This window comes from Brachypodium distachyon, chromosome 1, assembly GCF_000005505.3.
Source record: "Brachypodium distachyon strain Bd21 chromosome 1, Brachypodium_distachyon_v3.0, whole genome shotgun sequence".
Lineage (NCBI taxonomy): Eukaryota > Viridiplantae > Streptophyta > Magnoliopsida > Poales > Poaceae > Brachypodium > Brachypodium distachyon.
In genome coordinates this window covers 67808379-67833699 of record NC_016131.3, presented here as the reverse complement: position 1 = coordinate 67833699, position 25321 = coordinate 67808379, and the positions used below count along the sequence as shown (strand labels likewise).

Here is a 25321-nt window from a genome sequence, read left to right as displayed (position 1 = left end):
CTCACAAGGGTTTTACCTCTGTATAACGTCATGTTAAAGTATGCTGCCAATATTTCTCATCATTTTGAGCTTTGTTGAACATTATATACATATACAAGGAACTTAATATGGATAAACATGAGGTATATAAGTAAGACCTTTTCAAGTTAAAACCATCTTCAATTGATGATTCCAAAAAAAGTCTAAAATTTGTTTCCACAAAAAAAAACTCTGATCAGACGGTTACTCTTCTTCATTGAGGTTTCCTTTTCTCTCTTAATTACATCCTTTAGCTCCGTCCTCAACCGTGAGCGATGGGTTTGCCCTTCTCAGATTTCTGTGTCTCCTCAATGTTCCGAACAGAGAATTATAGAATATTGGTTAGTGCGAGAATAGGACAGCAAAGCTTTCATAGCTCAGTTGGTTAGAGCACCCGTTTAGTAAGCGGGAGGTCTTGAGTTCAACTCTCAATGAAAGCAGATTCTTTATCTTTTTCGGTTTATCCATGCTTGTCTCAGCACAGATGTCATCAACCGACAATTTTTTTTATTCGTGGAATGAAAGAGAAAATAAATCAGAGCTCTGCAATGATGGAGCGCCGGAAAGGTTCCGTCAACTGAACGGCCGGAGCTAATGGGAGTCAGATTTGCTTGCAGCCACTTGCACAGGCATCCACCGTATGCGCCAAACAACGAGTAGATCCGGATTTTCTCAAAGTACTAATAATCGAGAGAGATTGGATCTCGCACTGACCGAAAGAGGAGCAATGTGAGCCTCTGATCTTGAATAACGACCCTCCACGCTTGGCACTCGGCGCCACTGTCGTGGGAAAGAAACAGGTAATGCCCATCTAGGGACTCCGAAAACTGATAGCAGCAGTTTGTGTCGTCGATCGAGCGGTCAAAAACTCAAAGAGGGCTGAGGTATTGGGCAATGGGCATCCATTAAGGCTACCCCACAAAATATATCCATTTTAAAAACACAGTCTAAAGAAGAAACTTTTTCCCCTACGTCTGATGAAAATGCCACAAAGAAGAATTGCAAATCAGACAGAAAATCTCGCAGACACCGGTCATTGCAGTGATTAGTTGCCAAGTTGGCGAGACCAAACAGAGTATCGACATAACTGAAGATTGAAACTCTTGACAAGCACCATGATTGGTATGTACGGAGTACTCTTTTGTTTTTTTACAGTAGCATGTACTCCTGTACATGCCGACACCAAAGGATCAGATCAGCGGTAGGCTGGCAGCTAATTAGAGGGTATACTAAAACTGGCTCCAGTTTCGCAAAATGCCAGATCCAAACTACTGCAGTACATTATCTTATCCATCAACCAGATACATAAGGAGCAACTGCGACAAACAATGCAAGAATGGCACCACGTTGCTTAACCATTACCAATGGCCTTGAGGGACATCTCATGAAGGAACCAGCAACTAGTTCAGGTTCCCATCTTATCCCCAGAACAGTTGTATACCACAGAGCCAAGCGGGACATAAAGAATAAGAGCACTCCCAGATCGAATTTAATCACATTATCCAATCAAGCTCAGCAAGCAAACTTGAAGTTGCAAACATGTTACGTAGTGAACTTGAACAAGGTTTAGACTTGAGAATCAACCACGCTGTGGCCATTACAAAACCACAAAATTTAGCTGAATCAGCAAAAGTATTTAAAAAGGTTCTAACTTTGGAGGATAATCGGAGGATTGCGTGAAGATATACTCCAACCCAACAAATTCAAAACAACCTTACAAAAATCGCCGACGAGCGGCTGCCGGCTGGCGACAAGAAAACGTCGTACTAGATCCGTGTAACGGGCCGCCGCCTACGACCATAAGTTGATACGTATACATCGTAGTAATGGATACGCCTGTCTAACCTTTCTGCTCCTCTCGCCGCCAGTAGTAGGAATAATGCATGCTTGCCTGGCTCCGTCCTGTCTGCCTTTGGTGGTGGCGCCGCCCTCCTGCACGCCTACACTACATGGGGAGGAGGGGCAGTTTGATCATCTGAGGTGTTGGTAACTTGGTCGCCGCGCTTGCCGTGGCGAAGCGGCGAGCGAAGGCGAGGACAGGGGAGACGGAGACGAATTGACGGAGCAAACGTTTTGCTTTATCCAAGGGCGATGAGGGCATAGGTGGCTTGCGACTCGCCTCAAGACGTACAGGCTTGGTCTATGGACAGTACTGGAAGAAGTGTACGTACTGAAACTACAAAAACAAAAAAAATGTCTAACTAAGTCATGTTTAAATACATCTAAATTTTGACAAATTTGAAACATATTTTATTGAATGAAAGGAGTAATAATAGTTTGCTTTACAGTGCCGTATGAAGACAATGACAAGATCTCGTGGTAAATTTTGAAGCTCGTACCCAATAATACGTAGTATATCTGTGGGAGAAAATTTACGGTACCCGGTACTTCAAAAACGTATGTGGGAGTACTAAAGACATCAATGGCTACATTGGTCTTTTCACCCTTAGTCAAATAGATAAGGGACAGCAGCCGCCCGTGCTTCGTCTCCGCGCAGCCGCCGCCCCGCCGCCCCCCCGCCGCCCCGTGCTTCGCCTCCAGCCCGGGCGCCACCGCGACCCCCCGCCGGAGCGCCCCCTGCCCTAGCGCCGCCGCTCCCCAGTGCGTCGCGCTGCCACCCCGCCGGCTCCTGCCCGAGCGCCGCCGCCACCCCCAGCCGGAGCGCCCCCTGCCCTAGTGGCGCCGCCCCCCAGTGCTCCGCGCAACCCTCCCCTCTCGCGTATGTCGTCTTCGCCTTGCTACACCCGATCCAAGGATAAAACGCAAACATAAAAAATCAGCGGCCAAAAACAGGAAGCTCACGAGCACAGGGATCTCTCGTTGGAGTAGAAACGGCGGGGAACACGGCCAGCACCTCCACGAGAGTCACCTACAACGAAGCGCAACAAGGAAACAGATCTCGGATGAAATCGCAGGGGTTATGCAGAGGGGCTCCGCGGGCTGCGGCCACCGCCGCCGTGGGAAAGGAAGGAAGCGAGCTCCGGCGGCAGGCCCTTCCGCCCCAACTCCGAGGAGCTCTTCCGCCTCAGCTCGCCCCCACTCCGACGGGCTCTCCCCCCACTGCTCCCGTTCCCGTCACTGTGGGAAAGGGATGGGAGCTGCACCGCCTGCACCTCCATGGTAAGCTCTAGCGGCGTGCACTGGAGAAAACGGCGCCCTCCGGCTGCTCCCTTCGCCCCCATCCTCCAACTGCTCCCTTCACTGGAGAAACCTGCAGCCTAGGCTGCCTAGCAGAAGTGCAGAACGGGGACTGGGACAACAGCGGAGCAAACAGCCAAACAACAAACAAAGAAGCATGGGTAAAACGAGACAACCCAACGGAATCAGCACATCTTAATGGTGCATCGGACGGTGTAGACTTCGCCTGTTTTCTAAAAAAAAGCAGGCGGCTGTGCTATAGCAAAACGTTTTTTATTTTATTTTTCTTAATTGCAAATCAAAATCCCAATTACCTAAGGTTCAAACGTAATTACAAGTTTGCCGTCAAATTCGGGGTACTCCCTGTTTTTTCCACTCAGTACTCCGTGGGATTGAGATGGAGTACCAAGCAATGATATCCATTAGATCGGGACAAATAAACGGCTCCTATTAAATCTAGGGTACCGGAAAAAAGCTCATCTGTGGAAGTACATACTAACATGAACTCTAATGTAAAAAAAGAAGGCTTGTGTTTTTTTTTTCTTGAGAACACAAAAAAAAGGCTTATGTGAACCTTCTTTTTAGAACAATGTGAACTATGGCTAGTGATGAGAAACGTAATGCGAGAAGGCCTGCCGGTGTAGGTCCTGGGCCCTCGTTGAGGGGAGGGGAGGATGGGCTGTGGGCCTCTGGTGGGGCCCCATCAGATTTCTTTTTGTGGGGATGCACAAAGGATCATCTTCCTTCCATGAGTTCACGAAGCGGAAGCAGGACTTTGACTCAGTTCTTCTTCTTCACGAGAAAAGGGTTTCGAATGCGGATGCCCATAATCTCTCCAAAGCGGCGACAACTCTTAGTTCAGGTCACCCTGTGTGGAGTTTAAACACCCCTGATATCTCTTGTATCCCGACATTTGTGCTAAGTTAATAAAGCCAGTGGTGTTGCGCTAAAAAAAATGTGTTTTGTCTTGGTGCGGGTTTTCTTCTCAAGATTTATCGGAGCCACTAGGATGTGTATTCCTGCAGCTTACAATATCGACATCTTTTTATATTCACATGTGCTTCCTCTGATTCTAAATTTTCGGCTCAAATTTGTCCAAATATAGATGTATTTATTCTTAAAAAGCATCTAGATACATGTAATATTTCGATAAAAATTTAGGATCAAGTACATAACTGTACAATGCATGGGGGCAGAAATAAGCAATGGATGCAGTCCTCTTTTAGTAGTATTATAACTCTGCAACCGCGTGTTGATTCGACGCAGCCGGACGGGGCAGCTGCGAAATACTCACCGTATACGAACGGATCGGGAGCGCGAGCTTCGAACTTAACACGACCTGAAGCACCATGAATGCTTCACTTGCTGACTCGATGAGCGTTTGAACATCGCGGTTGGACTCGGCCAGACCAGTGGTCACGCTCACGCAGCACGACGCGAGGCAGAGGGCCAGAGGCGCAGAGGCCGGCCGTGTATATGTGATCCCGCACCCGGCACATTGATTTTAGCCATTTGCTCCCTGCAACTCCGGAGAGGCACAGAAGGGCACCGCAACTGCGCAAGGCAGCCGCGAACCGATCGAGAATTCATCAATTCACGGCGCGCAGAAACACGGAGCAGTAAAAAGTGTAAGGGTGTGTTTGGTTTAAGCCCCAACAAACCCTACCCAAAAGTTGGCAAGTTTTGGCATGACCAAAACAAAGGCATGACCAAAATTTTGACAACATGATGTTGTTTGGATTGAAGCCACCGTACAATGATCAATTTTTGGCAACATTTTTAGTTCTACATTTGTTTTGTAGCCAACTTAGTACTCAAACAGTTAATCATAATGTTTTAATTATTTCTTGAAATTTTTAGCACGATGTACTTCTCAGCGCAATGTAACAGACTAAGATCTATGGTAATCATGGATTGAAGAAAGGTTTTTTTTCTGCTACGTTCAATTGTGAGAGTATTAGCCGTCGTGGGAATAGGCTGGTGTAAGCTCACAAAAAATGAAAAAAGGGAATAGGCTAGGACCCACCATCGATGGATGGATTAGAGGGAGAGCGGCCCCGCCAATTCTTGGGCGATGCTTTCGCCCGCCCTCCGACACGCCAATTTTTCCGTAGGGAAGCCACGGGCGCGCCCGCGCTGACCTGAACAAACCAACTTTCGGGTCCCGATCCAAATGATGACCAAATGCAGCGGGCGACCCAAAATATTAGTATGGGAGCTTTGGCTCTGAAGCAAAACACACCTAAAACACGGTCCTGCCGCTCCAGGTCCAGGATCGGGCACGCACGCACGCGGTAGGCAGGCAGATTGAGTAGATCTAAGTGTGGCTCTCTGTGGCGTGATGGCGACCTGTCCATGACAGGAGTAATGCCTGGAGTTTTTGCCTCGGCGAGCGGGGTGGCCATCCCTGTGTTTTTGTGAGGCAGTGTGCCGCGCTGTGTGCCTGTCGTGCTTTGCCTTGCCACGGCCAGCCCCTGCGTCTTTGGCAGGAGCAATGAATGGCTGAAATGCGTTCGCGTGCAGCATGTGTGAGGAATAGGATTCTACACTTGCGTTTGCGTGTGCAGTACGTGCTTAATCGCGCCTCTAGAGGTGTGGAATCCGGATGATTGATCGGGAATCGCCAGCCCGTTCGGCTAGAAGCGGAACGTAAATCTTCGATTGACGCCGTCCTCTCGGCTAGACGCTCTAGTTCGCCGTCCGAAAGCCGCAAGCCGCACGCTTGTACCGGCGCGAAGTTGTTGCGTAGGAGTCCTCCGGCCGGTCGGAGGTCACCGGCAAGTTTTTCGAACTTAACATTATGCAAGCGTTTCAAAAATTAGACTTTTGAGTAAAATACACTCGCAGCTCCGTACTCTCATTTTAGTCACATTACTATGGAAATTTAGATGATGGTCAATCAATCTGACGAAATGTCTCACGTAGGGTCACTGGTATCGTATTCGTATTGTGTTTTGTGTAGTCTCATTACCACCTTAGCTTTGCGTTTTGTGATTCAGCCCTCGTGGTATTTTCAAGGTAAGGAGATTTCGTGGGGGCCAACATGCATAGGTCCCTCATGGTATTTTTTTCTAGGGTCCAAAATGCAAAATGGGACGCTGAGCTATCAAGGCCGAGGTATAAATACGGTACCGGTGATCATATGTGAGACATTTTGTCAAGTTCAAGGATCGTAAGTCATGATTTCCATAATAGAGTGACTAAATTGAATTTTCAATCCAAATTCAGTGACCGTGAGTGTATTTTACTCTCTCTTGTTTTGTTCAGTCTGATCTCCGCATTACAGCTACCCTTGCCAACCACTCAGCCGTCGGTCCCCCCCTCGTAGACCTAGGGGTGGGCGTAATAAACCGAAACTGAAAATAGAATCCAAATTAACCGAAACCAAAACCGAATTAACCGATACAAATTTTGGTTGCTAAGTGTGATTAGCCGAATTTAATTCAGTGAATTCGGTTATGAACCTCGGTTAACCGAATTAATGATAAACAGACTAAAAACTATGCGTTATGCACTTATGCCTATTTTATTAAATATTTTATATGAAGTGTTTTTGAACTTTGATGCAAGTTACAGCCTGCTAGAGTTTTCCTTATGACAAGGTTTCTCTGTTTGATACTTCGGATCATAGATGTGTGGGAAGTTGGGCTAAAATTCATGATTTGATGTTGTTTATTTTTCTGTCAGTACACAAGTTCGGTTATATCGGTTTAAACCGAAATGACATTTACGGTTAACCGAATTGTCGGTTAGCTGAAAAACCGACAATATTTCGGTTGACGTTTCTCGTTAACCGAATTACTGAAAAGCTGAAAAAACCAAACCGAATTTTCTGTTAGAACCGAACACCCACCCCTACGTGGACCTGTGCAGGCTTGACTCACACGGTGGTGGCAAGGAAGTGATGGAGGGGACTGACGCACGGCGGCGGAGAACCGGGAAGCAACGGTGGATCACATAATTGGAATGATCTTAAACATAGAATATGTATAATGGATAGTGTAGATTGTTCAGCTCCGACACGATTCGTACTTCTATTATTAGTGGTGATTTTCCATTTTGAAAAGTTTTCACAAACGGCCCTTTTCAAGCCTACAAATGGTTCCTAACAAACACCGTTCCTTTCTCTCTCTCAAAAAAAAAACTGTTACGTAGTGCATCATACTGGGCCAGCTTGACTCAATCTAGCGATGGGTATCTCCCGTTGGCCATTTGCCGCAAATGCCGATTGTGCTCGTTTGGGCCACCTACGCAAATCTCCAAGGCCCACTCTGGGGTACGTGATGAAGGTCTCAACGAGGGGCCCGACTCGGCCCGACCGTTCCTTTCCCCTCTTCCAGTTCTTGGCGAACCTCGGTCTCGGAGAGTTGAGCAATGGCCGCCTCTTCCGCTCTCAGGGTAAGCACAAGCACGCAGTGACTGGCCTCCTCCCCCCACCTTCCCTACCCGGCGTCAATCTCGTTGTCCTAACTGGTTATGCTTGTGCCTTGACCGCTGGGTATCTATGCAGCTGATCCTCGGCTCCTCGTCGGCGTCGCGCCGCCAGATTCTGTCCGAGATGGGATACCAATTCACATTGCTTGTAGGTGATTCTCCCCCTCGCTGTTTGGGGAAAGTTCGCTGCCCTATTTTTTTCTTATGATTTATCTTCCTTTTCTTGTTTCCTCGTTTGTGTTTTAGAGCGCGGACATTGACGAAAAGGAGATCAGAAAGGAGAAGCCGGAGGAACTGGTGGTCGCCTTGGCCCACGCAAAAGTAAATTTTTTCCTCTGTCTTTTTACTCATGAACTGGGTTCTGCTATCCTTTTTAATTTGTTCTGGATTTTTTGGTTTAGGAATTAGGCTAAAGGAGAGAGACGTATTTTTCTTCAGTTAGGGTAATCATAATTTCTCGGGTAGGCATAGAATTAGTTCGCAGCAGTGGGTTTTGATTTACTAGTTGTGGTTATAGAGCCAATTTATAGCAGGCTTTCACATGTAAATATATTATCCTCTTTGTCAAGAAAAGGGGTCTTTAGTATGCGTACCTGTTTAAAGTGATCAGTGGTACTACCTGATTTCTATAAATTTCTTTTATTTTATCGTAAGAGATGGATGAATTGTGCTAGCAAGAGTTCTGATTACACGGTGATTATATAGTGTGTTACTATGCTATATAAATGCTGTAGGCAGACGCAATATTGGAGAAGATGCAGAACAGTGGATTGATGAAAGAGATTGTTGACTCTCAAGAGACTGCTTTGTTGATCACTGCTGACCAAGTACGCAGACTATATCTCCCTTCACAAGTAATTCGGATGTTAATTGCGAAATTCATGTGGATAGAGCAGAATAGTAGTCACTTTACACAGTGATTTTCTATAATCTGGATTGAGTGATCCTGGAAACTGACATTATTGCATGGTTATATTACTACTGTATTCCAAGAGTTCTTCTTTAATAGTTTTAGTTCTTGTCTTTCTGGGAATATGGTACAATCTGTGTTGGAGTAGAGATTTCTTGACCACTGTTTGGTTTAGAATGTATATGGTGCTAGAAGGATAATAGAACCACTCATCTATCATGCATATTGTCTCTCAATATTTAGAACTTATCTGAGCAGTGAGCACTCCCGTAGACTCTTCGCAGAGTGAAAGGGGTAGGGATGTCAACGGCGTGCTAAATGGCACCGCCAAGCCCGCTTAAGCAAAGTTTCCGCACGCTTTTAGCTTTAGCGTTTTCTCTTTCACTGGCAAAGGCTGCTTGTGGGCACTGGCAAAGGCTGCTTGTGGGCAGGGCTAAACGGGCTCAAACGGGTGCCCGTTTACATCCCTAAAAAGGGGTGTATACTAGGATAGCTATTAGGCCAAAGGAGTATGCATAATATCTGGATCCAAGTCAAGAGGCAAAAATTGGTGTTTGCTTGGACTATATTCATATTTCACTAATTCATTTTTTTCTGTGGTAAAGTTATGGCTGGGTCTTTGGGTATGAAGTTGTAGATAATCATAACCAGAGGCATGTTTGTGGTTGCATACAAATTGTTGTGGACGATATTGTTGGTTTAGTAACCAAATTTTCCTGCTCATAGCTAGTTAAAATTGTAGAGATAAAGTAGTGTTTTTGGGGCACATTATGATGACATTAACTATTAATATGGATTCCCAACAGCATTCTTTGTGGACTATTGAAAAAATATTGGATTTTTTGTATGCTTTATGTCGCATGCTTGTATGTGTAACATATGTGTGCATACGTTTAAGTGCTTATTTGATTCCCCCCTTATTGGCATTTTTTTTCTTGTGGAGGTTGTGGTCCATGATGGAGTTATCCGAGAAAAACCCAGTACTCCAGAAGAGGCACGCAAATTCATCAAAGGTTTGTCTTGTTGACTACTAAGTATGAGCTCAGATTATATTAGATGGTTTTTGGACCTGTATTTGTCTCTTGTGCTGTTTGACCGCATAACGCTTACAGGATACTCTGAAAGCCATGCTGCGACAATTGGATCTGTGCTTGTTACAAATGTGAAGAGTGGGACTAGAAGGGAAGGATGGGATAAATCTGAAGTAACTGCCAGATTCCTCCAATGTTTCATTTACAAATGAGTACTAAAGTTGTTCTTTCACATAGATCGGTTTTCATTTTCAATCTCAACTTTTTTTTTGAAGGGGAAACCTAACCCATGAATTTTGGTGTTTAATGTAGATTAGTTATTCAATAGTATAATTGGTGTAAGTTAAAATTTGGTTTGCTTCCAGTCCCAGTAAATTGATAAAATAACAGTGGCCTAACTCGAACATGGTCTCTATTTCTATGGATTCTTTTACACTTCTGAAGGAGTGACTGGCTAACATCAATTTAGCCTTAATGCTCCTAGGCTCTTCTACTCTTTCATAAAGTTGAGGGGCCTGATTGAAATCATTTTGAAGTTTCAAGACTAATTTGTTATTATCACTTTGGTTTGTGGCATCTGGTTTAGTTCAGATCCTTATGACAGATTAAGTGCAGGCATCAGATAAGTACGGATTCTTTTACACTTCTGGAAAACTGATGGGCAAACACCAATTAATTCAGCCTTAATGCTTATAGGCTCTCGTGCTCTTTCATAAAATTGAGAGACCCAATTGGAACTCATTTTCAAGTTTTGAGTCTACTTTAGTATTTAGCACTTTGTTTGGTTGCATCTAGTTTAGTCCAGATCCTAATGACAAATTAGGTGCAGGCATCAGATAAGCAAGCCTTGATGAGTTGGAAGTACAGCATATAAATGGCACAAAACATAAAATAAATTCTAATTAAATATGCAGAATCAAGTTAGGATCCCATGTTTCCATTACTTTGAGTTCTGTGTTGCATAGTTTTTGGCCTCACACTTTCCGTTATAATTTCCCCTGAGCAGGTTTATTTCCACAAGATACCTGATGAAGTTGTCGAGAGCTTGGTAAGTCAGAAAAATGCGACCATCAGTGTTAATCTTGGCACGTTCTGCAGTGCTCCTGACCAGTTTCTCAAACAAACAAAAACTGTTAATTGTTTGGCATATGTTGCACCATATTCTCCCATCAACTGAGGCAACGTTCGATGACACTTTTCACTGGTGCATGTTTCAGATTGAGGAGGGCGATGTCTTCTATGTAGCTGGAGGGCTCCTCGTAGAGCATCCGCTGACTTCACCTCTGGTGGAAGCCATTGTGAGTAGCATCCTGACATGTTCTGGTTCTGTGTTGGACAATGGATTTCTGGTTCTGGGTTGGACAATGGATTTCCATGTCCACAACAGATTGATACTGCATCTCATCATGGCAACCCTATGCAGGTCGGTACAATCGATAGCGTAATGGGTCTTCCTAAAGCGCTCACGGAGAAGCTCATCAAGGATTCCCTTCAAGAGCCATAGCTACAAATTTCTGGACGGAAATCTCGTTTTGGAAAATCATTATTCTCGTTCTGAACAAATTAAACATGTCTGGCAAATGGAGCTAAAGTGAATCGGCGTCTGCCAGCTCCCCTACACCAGTTTAGTAGTCCTAATGTGTTGGGGTAGTTTTAAGACATGCTGGGAGCCCCTTTTCTGTGACTACCTTTCCACACTATCACTGGAGTTCATTGTTAGTTGTGATGCCCATGATGATGTTAATGTATGGTGGACCAGACAATATGTATATCACTTGTGCTACGGCCAGCATACCTGTGTGTGCTCTGTCATCGTAACATGCTACGGCGTGTGCATCTTCTGATAGAAAAAAGAAGAAGAGAAGAACATCTTATTCGCAAAAACTAAAACATCTTATTTTTGGAAGCAACACGCAGACTTTTATTTTTAGCAAAAGCAACACGCAGACTTTAGGGTCCGTTTGGTTCTCTCGCTCAGCTGGCCTATTGCCCAACTAGCTCGTTCTGGCTATGCTAGGCTTACCACGGACGTCTGTTTGGTTGGATGGCAAGAGTTACAAGCTAAATACTAAGTACGTGAGCCACTGTTGGATTTTTATGCACGAAGTGGGCTTGCTGTCGGAGGCAAGCCAATCTGGCTGGCTCGCGTGGGCAAAGATTTGCTTGCCCGTTCAAGCTAGGTAGCCCCCAAAAGCTAGAAAATTTTGACAATTCCAAACACCATGCCCGCCCGGCCAGATTAGTTATTGCCTGGGAACCAAACGGGCCGTAACATGCTACCACGTGTGCATCCGGCTCATCCTGGGCCTTATCCATAACCTGTTGGGCCGGCCAGCCGAAAGGTGCGCTGGGTCTCCAGACCCGGCCTGATTCAGGCTGTCGAGGACTCGAAGGCAACAGGCGAAATGACTATTCTACCCCCAGGCCAAACTCTCAGGCTCTCAAGCGTACCTTTCAGTTTCGTTGAACGGAGCAGAGCACAACGGAGCGACCGAACGGGGAGCGGGGGCCGGTGAAGGCGATCAAAGTTCGAGCTGCTGCCTTGGTCGCGCGCGCCTCTAGAGCATGGTAGACGCGCCGCGGACGGGGGTGGCACGCGCTCCGGCTTGTCGCCAAGCCAAGGTCGGTGGGCGGGAGGATTTCCCTCGATTTGGAAGCATGGACCCAGGTAAGGAATCGCATCCGGCGGGTTAATTAGCGTTCGAATTGGGTGGTCTAGTTTAATTGTGTGGCTTGACGCTTTACAGCGTGATGCTCTTAGGCGACTAGGGGTTGAATGTCTTCTCAGTTGGCTCATATATCACTCGTTGCTGTGGCAGATAGAAATAGAAGGGTTCTGGATTTATGCAATCTGTTGTCAAGCTTTGTGTGCTGAAATTATGCTACTCCCTCCGGCCGGAATTACTTGTCAAAATATTACATGTATCTAGACGCTTTTTAAACATAGATACATCCATATTTGGGAAAATTTGAGACAAGTAATATGGGTCCAAGGGAGTACTGGATTCTTTGTTGATGATTTCATGATCCGTAAAATCTTAAAAGCAAAGTGATGTGTTTGGATTGGACTCGAGAGACCAGTTTAATCATAACCCCCTATTTGTCTGATATGATACGGTTCTGAACTAAACCTGATCACTACACTTGAAGGCCTTTCAGCAGGTTAGTTACAATAGGGGTTTTATTTTAAAAATACAATAGGTGACATGGGGTCACCCTCCATGGATTTGTGGATGTCCTAGAACACTTCCAAAATGAGCGGTAACAATGTAGGTGCGCAAGTAGTACTCCCTCTGTTCCTCAAATTAAGGCCTATATTGTTTGCTTTGACCGAGCGTTTGACCAAAGATTACTCCATCAACGTGTGACTTATGCGATATAAATCATAATCATAAACAAGTACTTTTGAATACGAAACCAATGATATCAATTGTATTTCACAAAAATATATATATTAATAGAGTAAATCTTGGTCAAAGGCTTGGTCAAAGAAAACAATACACGCCCTAATTTAAGGAACGGAGGGAGTAGTACGCTGTTGTCTATAATACCGTATCTGTAAGCAGTAAAAAAAAACAAAGATGAAAACTCATAGCCTCCTTCCTGTGGAAACTGTCATGCGAGCACACTGTGGCCTCGTGCTGTTCATGTTGCTCTGTTGTTGAGGAGGTGCACACATATTTCGGATAAAAGGGCACTAATTGAGAAATCTCCCTTGTGAGCGTTAATGTCTTAGGCTGTTACCAAGGCTTGTCCCATGGGAGAAATCTGTTTATACAGCGAGAACTGGAAGTTAATGTATCAGAAAAATGCATAATATCTAGGGCCAAACCATGAAATTTTGTTGGGGGTTAGTTGTGTAAGTCCCTTGAACTAGATGGTTGAAACATGTTTTATACTCCCAGTACATGTTAATGAAGTAACGAACCATGCTTTAAGAGTATATTTTCAGTTTGTGCATTTGACCCGAGTTTACAGTGGTATCTTCTGATTTCTTATTGTTGCCTTGGTGAACTGATGTTGTTCCATTTCTAGTCACATGTAATGAACTCACTATCCATGTCAGCTATGATACACCATCACGAATGTGAAAACACATGCCAGATTCCATTTAGCCATGAAAGAAAATGAATAATTTTCCCTTATCATCTTCATGATATTTTTGTCATGGTTTCACCACTTACATATCTATTATCAATGTACCATTTTGTGTATGATTCAATTTTGAAATCATCCATCCTTGTACATCCGTGTGCTGCATCCTTAAGTCGATGTTTTTTTCATCACTCATGGAATAGTTGATTTGTGATTAACAATCCTTTTCCTAGTTCCAGCTAAAGAAACAGTGAGCTGCTGACAGTTGTGTGTCTCTTCTCTGTACTTCTCTCCACAAAATCAGTTTATACCGGCCCTGTTGAAACTTACTTAAATTGCTTCTTGATATCCTCTAATCCCATTCTGTTCTCTATCCCAAGCTTTTTTTAATAATGTGATAAGTCCATAATACCCCCTAAACTTCAGGGGTGGTTTGGATTACCGACAAAGGGCTTCTTTAATAATCATATACCACCCCTGAAGTTCAGGGGGGAATGTGGACTTATCTCTTTAATAAACATACATGAACAGTATGCAGGAGTTAATAATCATTAACCCTGTTAATTACTTGTATCCGTTCCATCTGTGATTCTTCTTCTTGGGAATTTGAGATCATACCTTTTTGATGATTTTGAGTGGGTATCCACATTCCACAATGTCCCTGTTAGGTTCTGTTACTGTGACGCCTTCTTATTCTTATATGTTTCTATTGTTTAAAGTTGGTCATAGCCTCTTAGGAGTCACCGCAAGACGAAAGGGGAACTGGTACATGACTTCCAGCGTTCCTACAATAATCAGTGCCTCATTGATATAATTGCTTTGTATGTTGTCGGTGAAAAACTAATATGACATGGTCGTGAGCTGCAAAGTGAAGACTAGTCGTATATTCGATACAGTAGAGATCTTAAAGTTAGGTTAGGATAAAAGGGTTTTGGTCTATTTAGAAGTTTATAATCAATAAAGAACAATGCTACCATTTTGCTGCGTCTCCTTATCTTGCTGTTTTTCTTATACACGCCTAAAGGTTCAAAGTGCCAAGGGATACAAGCTCATGTTAACTAATTGTTTCTCTCAGCAAGGGAAAAAACTAGCTGATTCAAAAATTGAATGTCGTTGATAGTTCATAAAGTGTTAATCTTATGCAATGAAAAATCGTTTACCCATTTAACTGGTATGGTTCATGGCAAAATAATCTTATATGACATGTGCCCACTACAGCCAACGACCTGGTTGAAGAACCAGCAACACTCAACCTGGTTGATAGTTCATTTGTCAACTAAATTTCTCATTTGTAATATGTCATTACCTTTGTAATGCTGCTCTTATTCTGCACCAAATTCTGGAGCCTGCTTGGCCAAACTCAAGAGCTTTGTCCTTGATAAGATTAAGCCAAGGTCGAATGTTTTCTGTTAGGGGTTTGGCCAGCATCCGTGGATAACCCAAAGCTATATAGATTCTACCTTTTGCTGTAGTACATGAAATTTTCATGATGTATAGACTTTTCAAAGTTATCAGTTTGTCTTTAGAAAACATTATTTATGGGATATTATTAATTTACCTTATTACTCCTTAAGGTCTCAAGCTATGCCAAGGGTATAGATTAGGTCTAAGCTGGGTAAACTTTAAAAGTTCCAACTATCAAGCATGCCACTAATCATCGACATGGTGTTCTTCCGTGGAGTAACCGAACTCTAGTATCTGCTGTAGGCTGTGTTATGAGTAAGCCAAATATTGGCATCAGTACATCACTACAAGAACTTTTAGCCGAGTTATGTGGACATTTCGATACGGAACTTTACCTGTATCATTTTCTGTTGGTTGTTCTGAAGCTGATCTCAGAAGTTGAAACTTTCCATTTTCTTCTTTGTTCTTGCGTTTTCACCTATCCATTTCGATGCAGAAATATATGATTTGTCCTTTTGGTGTTTTGATTGGGATTGTCTCAACATAATGTTTTTAAGTTTTTTTGAATCATATCAACCTGGTTTCCAGTACACAAATGATGCGTACTTTGTTTCAGCTTTCTAGCTTGTATACTCAGTCGGTGCATAACTCGTCCTTGGTGTTCTGCATGGTTTATGGTACATTCCACGGAAACAGTGTGGCACCAAATTTACTATAGTAGTAATGATTTTTTTATGGTTTCTTTTAGTAGTTAACTTGTTACTTATTGGGCCATCCTGTTACTATCGTATCTTACGAGAGAGTGCATCAACTACTTTTATATCATGTTCAAAGCACTCATTCTTGTCTTGATGGATACATTTTTACCTTTTAGTATACATCTGCATAACCTAGTTAAAATTCGCAACACTATTTCTTCTACTACAATCAATGTGTTTAATCAATGCGAGTTATTTTGGGATGCGGGGTGCAGATGAACATTAGGGAATCCATGCAAGTTTGTCGTGTCATAATTAATTAACTTCTTACCACATTGTTACTATGGCCTGACGGAAGACCCGTACTAGACCAGGTGTTCTGCTTCTGGATGACGTTTGTGGTAATGTGGTCAATTATATGAATGTGCCAATTTTGCCAGCCTTTTCTGCAGCAGCATATTTTGCAGCTTTTTGTAGTGTTTGGTGCCAATTATCAGGGACACCAGCTCCTATGGTGCTAGGACAGGGTCAAAATTATGAAAATGCCAGATTAATGCTTCTGCTAGCGATTGTCATTGCCGTGCTATTGTTCAAAGTTGCTTTTTATTGTAAGGTTTTGGAAATGTTCAGCCAGTTGGTGTAACGCTGCTGATTTCTGTGGTCCATCCCTTCCATCTCTGATACTCTGCTGCATTTCCTTCGTAATGTTCTAGTTAGCTAGAGGTTTTTGCTCCGTCCTTTGTAATACGTTGCAAAAAACAGTCCCATTTTATGTTGTCATGGAAGAGACATTTCTTGGACATATGGTTCTTGTTGAGTTGTTTGCTGGTCTTCTTTGTAAATGTTTGCTGAAACCTGCAATTGATCATTTATTTTTCCAACTTTCCATTGTTTCAAGTAAAAAGGGGGGATATTTCTAGAAGGTACCTTTCTCATAAGTTTGAGCTTCAGTTTACCCACCCCAGCACTAGCTCTGTGTGTGTGTGTGTGTGTGTGTCTGAACTTGTTAATGCTGAGTTGTGTTTGATATATACGTCAAGATGGGCATCTAGATTCTGTTGTATGGCATAAGTAAAACATCATTTTAACTATGTTGTCCAGGACTTTGTCCAGTGTGATGTGCTATTTCCTCGTGATTTTGCCTTCTGTTGATGTTTGAAGTGATTACCCAAGTGGGTGAGAACCAAGATGGGGATATAGTGAAATGTTGGCTGTCATCGCTGATGGAGACAGGTGGTGCTTCTGTTTCTGTGGACTTTAAATTTTGGCACTTTCCTTTTAAATGTTTGTCCCATCATTATCCAGAATAAATTCCTGCATTAGAGCGTTGGGAGCCAGAGTAAGGTTCTGAAGACACCTGATTGCTTTCAATGCCATACCTCAATGAATTAAATGTTCTGAAAATGTCAGCGAGCCAAAACCCTTACGCCGTTGATATTTACTACTCCCTCCGTTCCATTGTCTTAAATTTGCCCAAATATGAATGTATCTATTCCTAAAAAGTGTCTATATACATTTAATATTTCGACAAGAATTATGGAACGGAGGGAGTATTAGAGTAGATCTTCATTGGTTATGCAACAACTACTGCAGTTATACCTGCTAGTAGATTGGTAATAATTTCAGGTTAGCACTTCAAAGTAAAAATGTAGTTCTTTTTACCATAGCACACACCCTTATCTTAATTGATTATGCCGAGCTAGATGTTTTAGGCATTTAAGAGAAAGCAAAGAGGAATTCAACAGGAACTCAAAGTGACGGTTTCTCTACAAATCATTGATCAAAATAATGTAGCCTTGACTGATAGAAGGGAAAGGAGGTGAGCCCTTGTGTGCCCATGGTACAATGTGCCAGCTAGACGATCAAATGATAGGAGCAATTGTGGTCACACATAGCCAGGTTTAAGGAGTACCAAGTCCCGCTGGTAGTGGGGGCAGTGGTGAGAGGAACATTAGACACATATAGCCACACCAGGAAGAATTGCCCAGCAGATGCATTCACCATTGGAACACATTCTGTTCACGCCCTGTTGCCTTTTTTAAGCCCTATTGATTCTGCAAGATATCTGCAACTTAATTTGATTAGGGTACCCACACCAACATGTTTCTGATATTCAGTTCTTGGAGAGGTATTCACCCTATATAGTATTGTTCACCTGAAAAAAAGTTATAGTATTGTTCACCCGAAAAAAAGTTATAGTGTTGTTCACAAACTCTTTATTGATTGGTTAATAATGTGTACACTTTTGTTTTGTACTCCCTCCGTTTCTAAATTTGCACTAAAACCACGACAAGTATTTAGGAACGGAGTGAGTAATATATACTCAGATGCATTTCTAACAATTACAGGTACCAGGAACAGTTAGATGGGCAAAGGGTTACTCTTGAGATCACTGATTACAGTGGTAAGTCGCTGCAAATGATTTCAGCAGGGAGGTCCAGCTAGCAAGAGGAAGGAAGTCTTCTCGGGAAATCGGGTTGGATCAGGCTTATCAAGGTGCATCCGATACCTCTCTTTGGGTTTGCAATAACACGATCAAAGGATGATGCTTTCTGACATATTGCTCCTATTTTGTCACTTTATCCACGGGAAAGCAATGCTCCCTATCAACTCAAGAGCCACCAAACTATGGCAAGAGAAATTTCCAACATGGAGGGGCTCCTGTGGGGTCTGGTAAATAAGTTTGCTTGGTTTCAGTCTGTTTATGGCTAGACATACCGATGTCATAGTCGATATGTCACATGAGGACTGCTGCTGTTTGATCTGAATCAAGTCCCAAGTCCAGCTTGTGGCCCTGGGAAAAGCTGGTTCCATTTTTTTTACCTGACCATGCGCATGAATTTTGTCGGTAAAAAATATCCTTGTCATTACTTGATAGTTTCTCTTTGTTAATGCGAGAAAAGAAAAAGGAAAAAACAATTGAGTGTGCATATTTGCCATGAGGCTGGAATCCATGTTTTTGTTTTTGCATAAATGGACAAATTTACGCTGTGGGTGGACCATGCGCCTGCACTGAGATGGTCCTGATGAGGTTTAATTGGTTTTGGCTTTGAGCCGTGTAATTGCGATGGCCCAGTTGCACTGCGGAGAGATCAATTGCAACCTAACAAATTTGTGGAACTGGGCACAGTAAGAGGGGATAGACAGAGGTTCTTGTTTTTTTTAGCAGTTGCTCCAGAGGGCTTTGACAGCAAAGCTAGCTAGTTGCTGGCCATGATATAGATCGATCAGTTAGAGCAAGTCTCGTTAACTCTTGTGACTAATTCCGTCTCCAAATCATCAGCACCTCTCGCCTGACAGGATTCAAGCAGTAAAATAGCACTTCCATCATTGTTGCATATGACTGGCCGGCCGAAGACCAGACCATGGTTGCAGTACGTTTTCTGCACCTTGCATGTACTTTGTTCCGGAGAGAAGTCGAGAATCAATTAGACACCACACGCACTGTACGTACGTACTATAGGGCGCGTGCGTGCACGCCTGTCGCGTCCCAGCAGCTAGCGGTGCGTGATCGTGTGACGAGCGACGTAGAAATAAGTTTTTTCTTCTCGTGTGTCGGCATGGAGCCAACAAGGCTACCCCCCATCACTGATCGCGCGCCATAGCAGAGCACAGCAGAGCAGGCGAGGGAGGGAGACGGCGGTCAGTCGATGGGCTGATATGTAGCGACACATGCACGTCGCTTCACATCAGTACATCACGACGTCTTCTCCTAGCTTAGCTAGCTGCTGCTGGAATAATCGGAGGGGTAACATGCATCCGACCGACGTGCTGCTAGATCCCGGGGCCGGCCGGGCTGATTAATTCCACACTACCACTGATAATATCGTCTCAGCACCAATTAATCAAGCTCGATCTAAGATCGATCCTTGCAATCACAGGCAAGCTGATGGCCAAGGCCAACCAACCACCATATATACGAGTTCTTTGCATGGTATTCCGTGCACGCAGCAAAATTAGAAAGACCATTCCGGCGATCGACCGGTTGATCGACGGCGACGTGACATGAGGCAGGGCATGGGTGCTGCATGCCTGCTGGGAGAGAGACAGGTCCCGATAATGCATGCTTGTGTGGCGCCCTGCACTGCATGCATGCATGAACGAGACGCGCTACTGGGTAACAAGCGACAGGATCCCCCGGCCCGATACTCTACCTGCCTGTCTGTACGTGAAGGCACCACCAGCAAGCCACTGTGTACGTGCATGCCTGCGTCCATGCTAGCTAGCCACTGTGTCAGTGAGCCTCTCGCGCCGGCCGGCCCCCTGCTGTGATTGTACGCATTGCGAATACTCTCTCCCATTCTAAATTGGTATCAACGTTTTTTAAGAATAGATACATTCATATTTAGGCAAATCTGAATCAAGAATTTGGAATCGAAAGGAGCAGATACTACGGCTGATTCGGTCCTTCATTCCCGTGCACCCTCTGAGGGACCAACCAGCGACTGTCTCGCTACATGTACTATAGCTAGCGCTCGGTCTCGATCGACCGCGTCTACTGTGCCCGAGACTTGATCCGACTCGAGTCATCTCCATCCAGCATGCACGAGCAGTCAGTCGGGAGCCACATGCGTGTCCGTATATGTGCTTGCTCCAAAGGAAAGTAAAAACGGGGCCTATATGGACCGTACCGTACGATGCACGAATGTGCGTATACATGTTGCACGCCGGACGCGCCTGTCTCGTCCTGGTTAACATGCATGCGAGACCGTGTACGTGCCAGCTAGCTTGTGGTATATATGTGTCGCCTGACAACTGGTCCGGTCGTCGATGTGCATGCTGCTTTGGAATTTGGTATTGCTCGTTTTGCGCTGCAGCTGCTCGTGCAACAGGGACGTGTCTTCATGGTGATCGAGTAGTCTTGGGTGTGTACGTCCAGTGTACTATATGCATGCATGGGTGGTGTCCCCCTACAACCAACTGCTCCCCCCGATCCCTACTAACCAACAACCATTTACCACCCTATTAACACGTCTCGTGTGTCTGCCTGTTCATCTCTCCATGGCTGGTAGTGACCGGAGTACTGGGCTAGTACTGGCCCTTGATCATAACGTGGTAGTACCGCGAAGAGCAGGCGGTTAAAATGGGGGGAAGTACTCGGTCCCGGGCTCGAGTAATTGCACATGCACTTTGTACGTGTCCACTTGATCGACTACTTCTTGTCTCTTCCAACGCATGCATGCATGCATCCCTCGTGTACTTGAGATGCGTGCCCTGCATCAACTTACAGTAGCCTCTCCAGACTAGTCTGATTCTCCTATATTATTGGTCCATGTATCACATTATTCTACATGTATAGCCGGTTTGTATACCTAGTAGTACTACGGAATTTTTGTTTACACCAAGAGCAATGATATCTGATTTCATTGTATCACTACCTCTTTTTCGACATACAAAGTTAGTCCCTAAATTCCTAAAATTTCAATATGCAAAGGTCATTCCCTCCTTCCAAATATCAACTCTCTCATCTCAATCCATCCAATTCATATTCTAGTAATTTTTTGACCAGCCAATGCATGAAGGAGAGTGGTAGTTGATACATGAAATTTAATGTTTGGTCTAACACTTTTATTAAGTCCTGCTTGGTTTCACTAGTTTTGGAGATGAGCCTCCTATAACAAAAATGGAGGTAGAATACTTTAGTCAACAAATGCTCCCGCTTAGCTGTTTTTATATCAACGAGGAGGACACATCTTGGCCTCTGCAAATATAATTAGGGTGTGGCTAGTTCTTAGTTGCCTGGTTTTTAAGCAAAAGATTTTAAATCTAAGTTGACGAATCAGATCCGTTGGATTAAGATCCGAGGGCCATCCCCGCTCCCTCCTCTCTCTCCCACATGATATCATTGCATCCGACGCTCGAGCACGTCAACTGATCTCTAACTAAAAATCAGTCAACTTCTGAATAGTAATATAAAACCGATATAATTATATAGTGAACACAATTCATCATTAGCCCAACATAAGAAAAAGGCTATTAAAACACTCATACCTTGCATGCTTACTGCTAAGCCCCGTGCGACCATCTCTCTAACTACATACACCCATAGTCCATCTTAGCTCTGGTCGACTCTCTAACTAGGTACACCCAGAGTCCATGTTAGCTCTGGGCGGCTCAGTGGGACCAAGCACAAACCCAATATATATGATGCCATATGGATAACATGCAAAAAATTAGAAACTTTCTTGTTAACAATAAGTTCATTCCGACGACTACAATTGGACCTACAAATCAAACTCCAGCTATTAGAATATGCGACTTAAGGGGTTTTGGCACATCCACACGCCAATTCCTGAACAAATTTGCAATACTAGCTATGATGGCTTGGTGGGAGATTGAGGGCCTGTTTGGTTTACGACCAAAACAGACCGTGCCAAATAGGTGGCGTGCCCCTGCTATTTGGCTATTGTTTGGATTGGATCCAAAAACTTGGCTCGCCCAGCCCATCGCAGGCGCGCCCTTGCGATTCCAGTGAAAACGTCGGCAAGTCGAGGGCGGCGAAAAGCTTCGCCAAAGAATTGGCAGCCCCGCTCGCCCTCTAATCCCTAGTGGGCCCAATCTGTTTTCCTAAATATCTCTTCGAACGAACACACAAGAGAATACTCCGATAAATCTAGCGTACGTATCTTTTCTTTCTCTTTCATCTTCCTCTAATTAAGCACGCAGATCGCTGCCCCTGGAAGGCCTCTCCTTTGCGTAAAATCAGAGAGCACTTCTCTTCTCAAGTGAGTCGCTGAATTAAAGCATCATGGTAAGAGAACTCTGTTGTGATCCCCTTCTCTAACCCGTGATTTACATCTAATCTTAGTTTGGTACCTCATGAATTGAGAAGTAGTTCATGCTAAAGTAGTTTTCCAAGATAAGTTCATTGCAAACAAAATGTTGGTCTGAATTTTGGTTGTTACAATGGTTACAATCCAAACAACATCTACTTACCAATTTTTTGGTCATGCCTTTATTTTGGTCATGCCAAATTTTGTCAAAAAAATGGTAGGGCTGGTTGGGGCTTAAACCAAACAGACTCTGAAAGTCACAGAAATAGTGCGCCACACTAGGCACGCCATTGGGCAACGAAAGAAAAGGTGTTGTAATATTGTGTCGTTTTGAGCCCAAAAACAACATTTTTTCTCCTCGCGGTTGAGTCACTTTATCTCATTTGAGTCCTTCTCTCGACTTGTTGACCCACCGGCCAGCTGGGTTGTTTGACCAATCCTGGTTTGCACCTTGACCAGATGAAGACTTTGGTTGACTTGGTCTTTGCCACTAAATGATTTATTGCCCGACCCATATAAGAATTTATTATATCCCAAAAGATCCCATTATTAACGGGATGACCCAAATTGGAAGAAGAAGGTCCTTTTGATCCTCATTAACCCCTTCCGAAAGGGAGAGTCTGGTGATCTTCATTTCCACCTGAGATAGCATCTTTGTGTAAAGGTATATATTTGTTGTGTAGCTGCTCAAGCCACATCCCTTCTCCATCTAAAAATCAAAAATAGTCATTTGCTAAGTAAGCATGTATTCTTATAATTTCAAAATTCTCGATCCTGAGGCCACCTTGGTCTCGACGGCAACAAATTATCGCCCACTTAGAAAGTTTGTATTTTCGATTATGTCCATCGCTTTGTCAGAAGAAGTGTGACTGATAGAAATCCATGCTCTTACTACCCCTTTAGGTCTCGAAAAAAGGGATAGTAAACATCACTAGCTGTATAGATCTCTCATGTCCTCAACGTTGTGAGATGCACGTTAAATAGTGATCTGAAGCTCAGAAAGTTTGGTTGGACACGGTGGAAAGACCCTTTAGGAACATAGCCAAAGGGTAGCTAAGCTGATGGGGCTAAAGTGCAGGCACTGGAATGTTACACGTACGTTAGACATCAAAATCCAGCGTCGATTGGTGGATTCTTGCTGAACGCCGCAAAGGAGGGCCACCTGGCTGAAAGGGATCATATCTAGCTAGTTGTGCAGCGAACAAATTCAGTACGTATTGCCAGCATTGGGCCATCGTGTAGAGAAGGAAGGCAAATGCAAAGTCCACCCTCGAAGTGTATATGATGCTCTGGCTTGCAGTTCGATCATGGAAGGAACAGACTACAAGGTACAGCTTTTGCTATAATGGAAAAAGGCACACCAAAGTAATAAAAAGATGCAGCGCAAAAGGTTAGTGGTTTGTACTTGCATGCAAGGACAGGAAAGAAAGAAAAAAAATCGACCCACCTCAGCTGTACTGCTGCCATGTTCAGGTTCAAATGACAGGGCTTTTCATCAATCAATAACCAACCCTAGCTGGAGGCAGCAAGAAAACCAAGAGGTACGGAGCAATTCAGGAGTAAATTTAATCGAGTACGTACGTACGTACAGGACATGCATTTTGCTGTACAGATGGATACGGCCGGGCGGTGTTTAATTCGAACAAATCGCGTGGCTAGATTGCAAAATCCTGCATACTGCGCGCATGCCCCATAACCAAGGATCAATGCTGGCTGCCCCTCCGAAAAGAGAAAAGGTTATTCTTCATTTCTTTCAGAAGGACCACCAATAAGCAAAAGCAGTCGCTGTGCACAAGTAGCAGTGAACAATGCAGACAAGGGGAGTGTATGCATTGCATGGCATGAGCCTCTGCTGTTCTGGTTTTAATTAAGAGAGTGCATGCATCATCGATCATTAAGCAGGCGCGCACAGAGGATGGATGCTTATCGTAGCTATAGCTAGCTAGCTCATCCTGTCATTCTGTGCGGTGAACTCAATGTTCAATGCTGTATAATTCACAGTGCGGCCATCATTTCTGGCTGCCCTGCAGGCCCGGCGCTCTGCTGCCTGCGGTGCGTGTCCATGCGTGTGTGTGTGTGTGAAAATGCTGCCTGGCCTAGCTGCTATCTCATTGACATCCAAACGTGGACGTAAAGCTTAGCTAGCTGATCGATATCCTGGCCAATACGTCATGGATAACGCAAGTGAAAGTAAAAGAAAAAAAAAAGAGAAGGAGATGAAAAGAGAGTAACCCGTCGAGAATAACCGCACGTCTGACGCGCGCATGCTAACCGTTGTATAGGTCAAGTTCAGACTTCAGATCGACCCGTTTCAAACCCTACTAGCTAGCTCTACGTACGGTGCGTGCGACAGTTCGGCAGTGAACCACTGACTCGATCGGTTCGATCACTCGTCGATCGTCACCAGGCCGGCCGGCCACTTGTTAAATTACCAGGGCCAATTAATCGAGTACACCTACTTAATTAACCTGCGTCGATGACTTCGCTGTCATGCACGGGTGTGTTTATTAGTGCAGACGAAGTAGGATCCGTTGGTTTCCGACAGGTGAGGCGTGCTAAATTATGCCATTCATTATTCTGCGAAAGGATAGGGGAATTTACAGACAAGCGGCATATATGCGGAGGGCAACCAACTTAATTCCCCCGCCGCCCTCATCGCTAATATTCCGTCCATGAGCCGGCTCGGCCCCCGGGGATTCAGACACGTCCTACGTGCCTTCCCCTGCTTGGTGCGGCCGAGAGGAAGCAGGGCTGCCTGTTGTTATTGCTCTCTTCTCCTCCCCCGCCCCCTGCGCGCGCGCTGTATATATATAGGGAGGC

At 44.3% G+C, this 25321-nt stretch overlaps 1 protein-coding gene, 1 long non-coding RNA gene and 1 other non-coding gene across 4 annotated transcripts; all 3 read left to right on the top strand.

The window, feature by feature from the left end:
• The first annotated feature begins 384 nt into the window (after window positions 1-384).
• Window positions 385-458, top strand: TRNAT-AGU. Its single transcript has one exon. It is a non-coding gene; the product is annotated as a tRNA-Thr (tRNA).
• A 6967-nt stretch (window positions 459-7425) lies between these two features.
• LOC100839032 (maf-like protein DDB_G0281937) lies at window positions 7426-11349 on the top strand. The gene is made up of 9 exons (XM_003558383.3): window positions 7426-7554; window positions 7667-7738; window positions 7837-7911; window positions 8325-8417; window positions 9444-9513; window positions 9613-9704; window positions 10538-10579; window positions 10749-10829; window positions 10955-11349. The coding sequence occupies exons 1-9, from the start codon at window positions 7531-7533 to the stop codon at window positions 11033-11035; spliced, it is 630 nt and encodes a 209-aa protein (XP_003558431.1). The 5' UTR covers window positions 7426-7530; the 3' UTR covers window positions 11036-11349.
• Window positions 11350-11953: 604 nt separating this feature from the next.
• On the top strand, window positions 11954-18702 carry LOC104581834. Of its 2 annotated transcripts, XR_730022.3 has the most exons (3): window positions 11955-12199; window positions 16830-16961; window positions 18077-18702. It is a non-coding gene; the product is annotated as an uncharacterized LOC104581834 (long non-coding RNA). The 2 variants fall into 2 exon arrangements; XR_002961879.1 differs by lacking the exon at window positions 16830-16961 and having other exon boundaries at window positions 11954-12199.
• The last annotated feature ends 6619 nt before the right edge of the window (window positions 18703-25321 follow it).

Excerpts from the sequence above, each read along its gene's own strand:
- LOC100839032 (XM_003558383.3), top strand. The coding sequence starts at position 7,531 with ATGGCCGCCTCTTCCGCTCTCAGG. Across the intron at positions 8,418-9,443 it reads TGTTGATCACTGCTGACCAA|GTTGTGGTCCATGATGGAGT; the intron begins GTACGCAGACTA and ends TTTCTTGTGGAG. Across the intron at positions 10,830-10,954 it reads CACCTCTGGTGGAAGCCATT|GTCGGTACAATCGATAGCGT; the intron begins GTGAGTAGCATC and ends AACCCTATGCAG.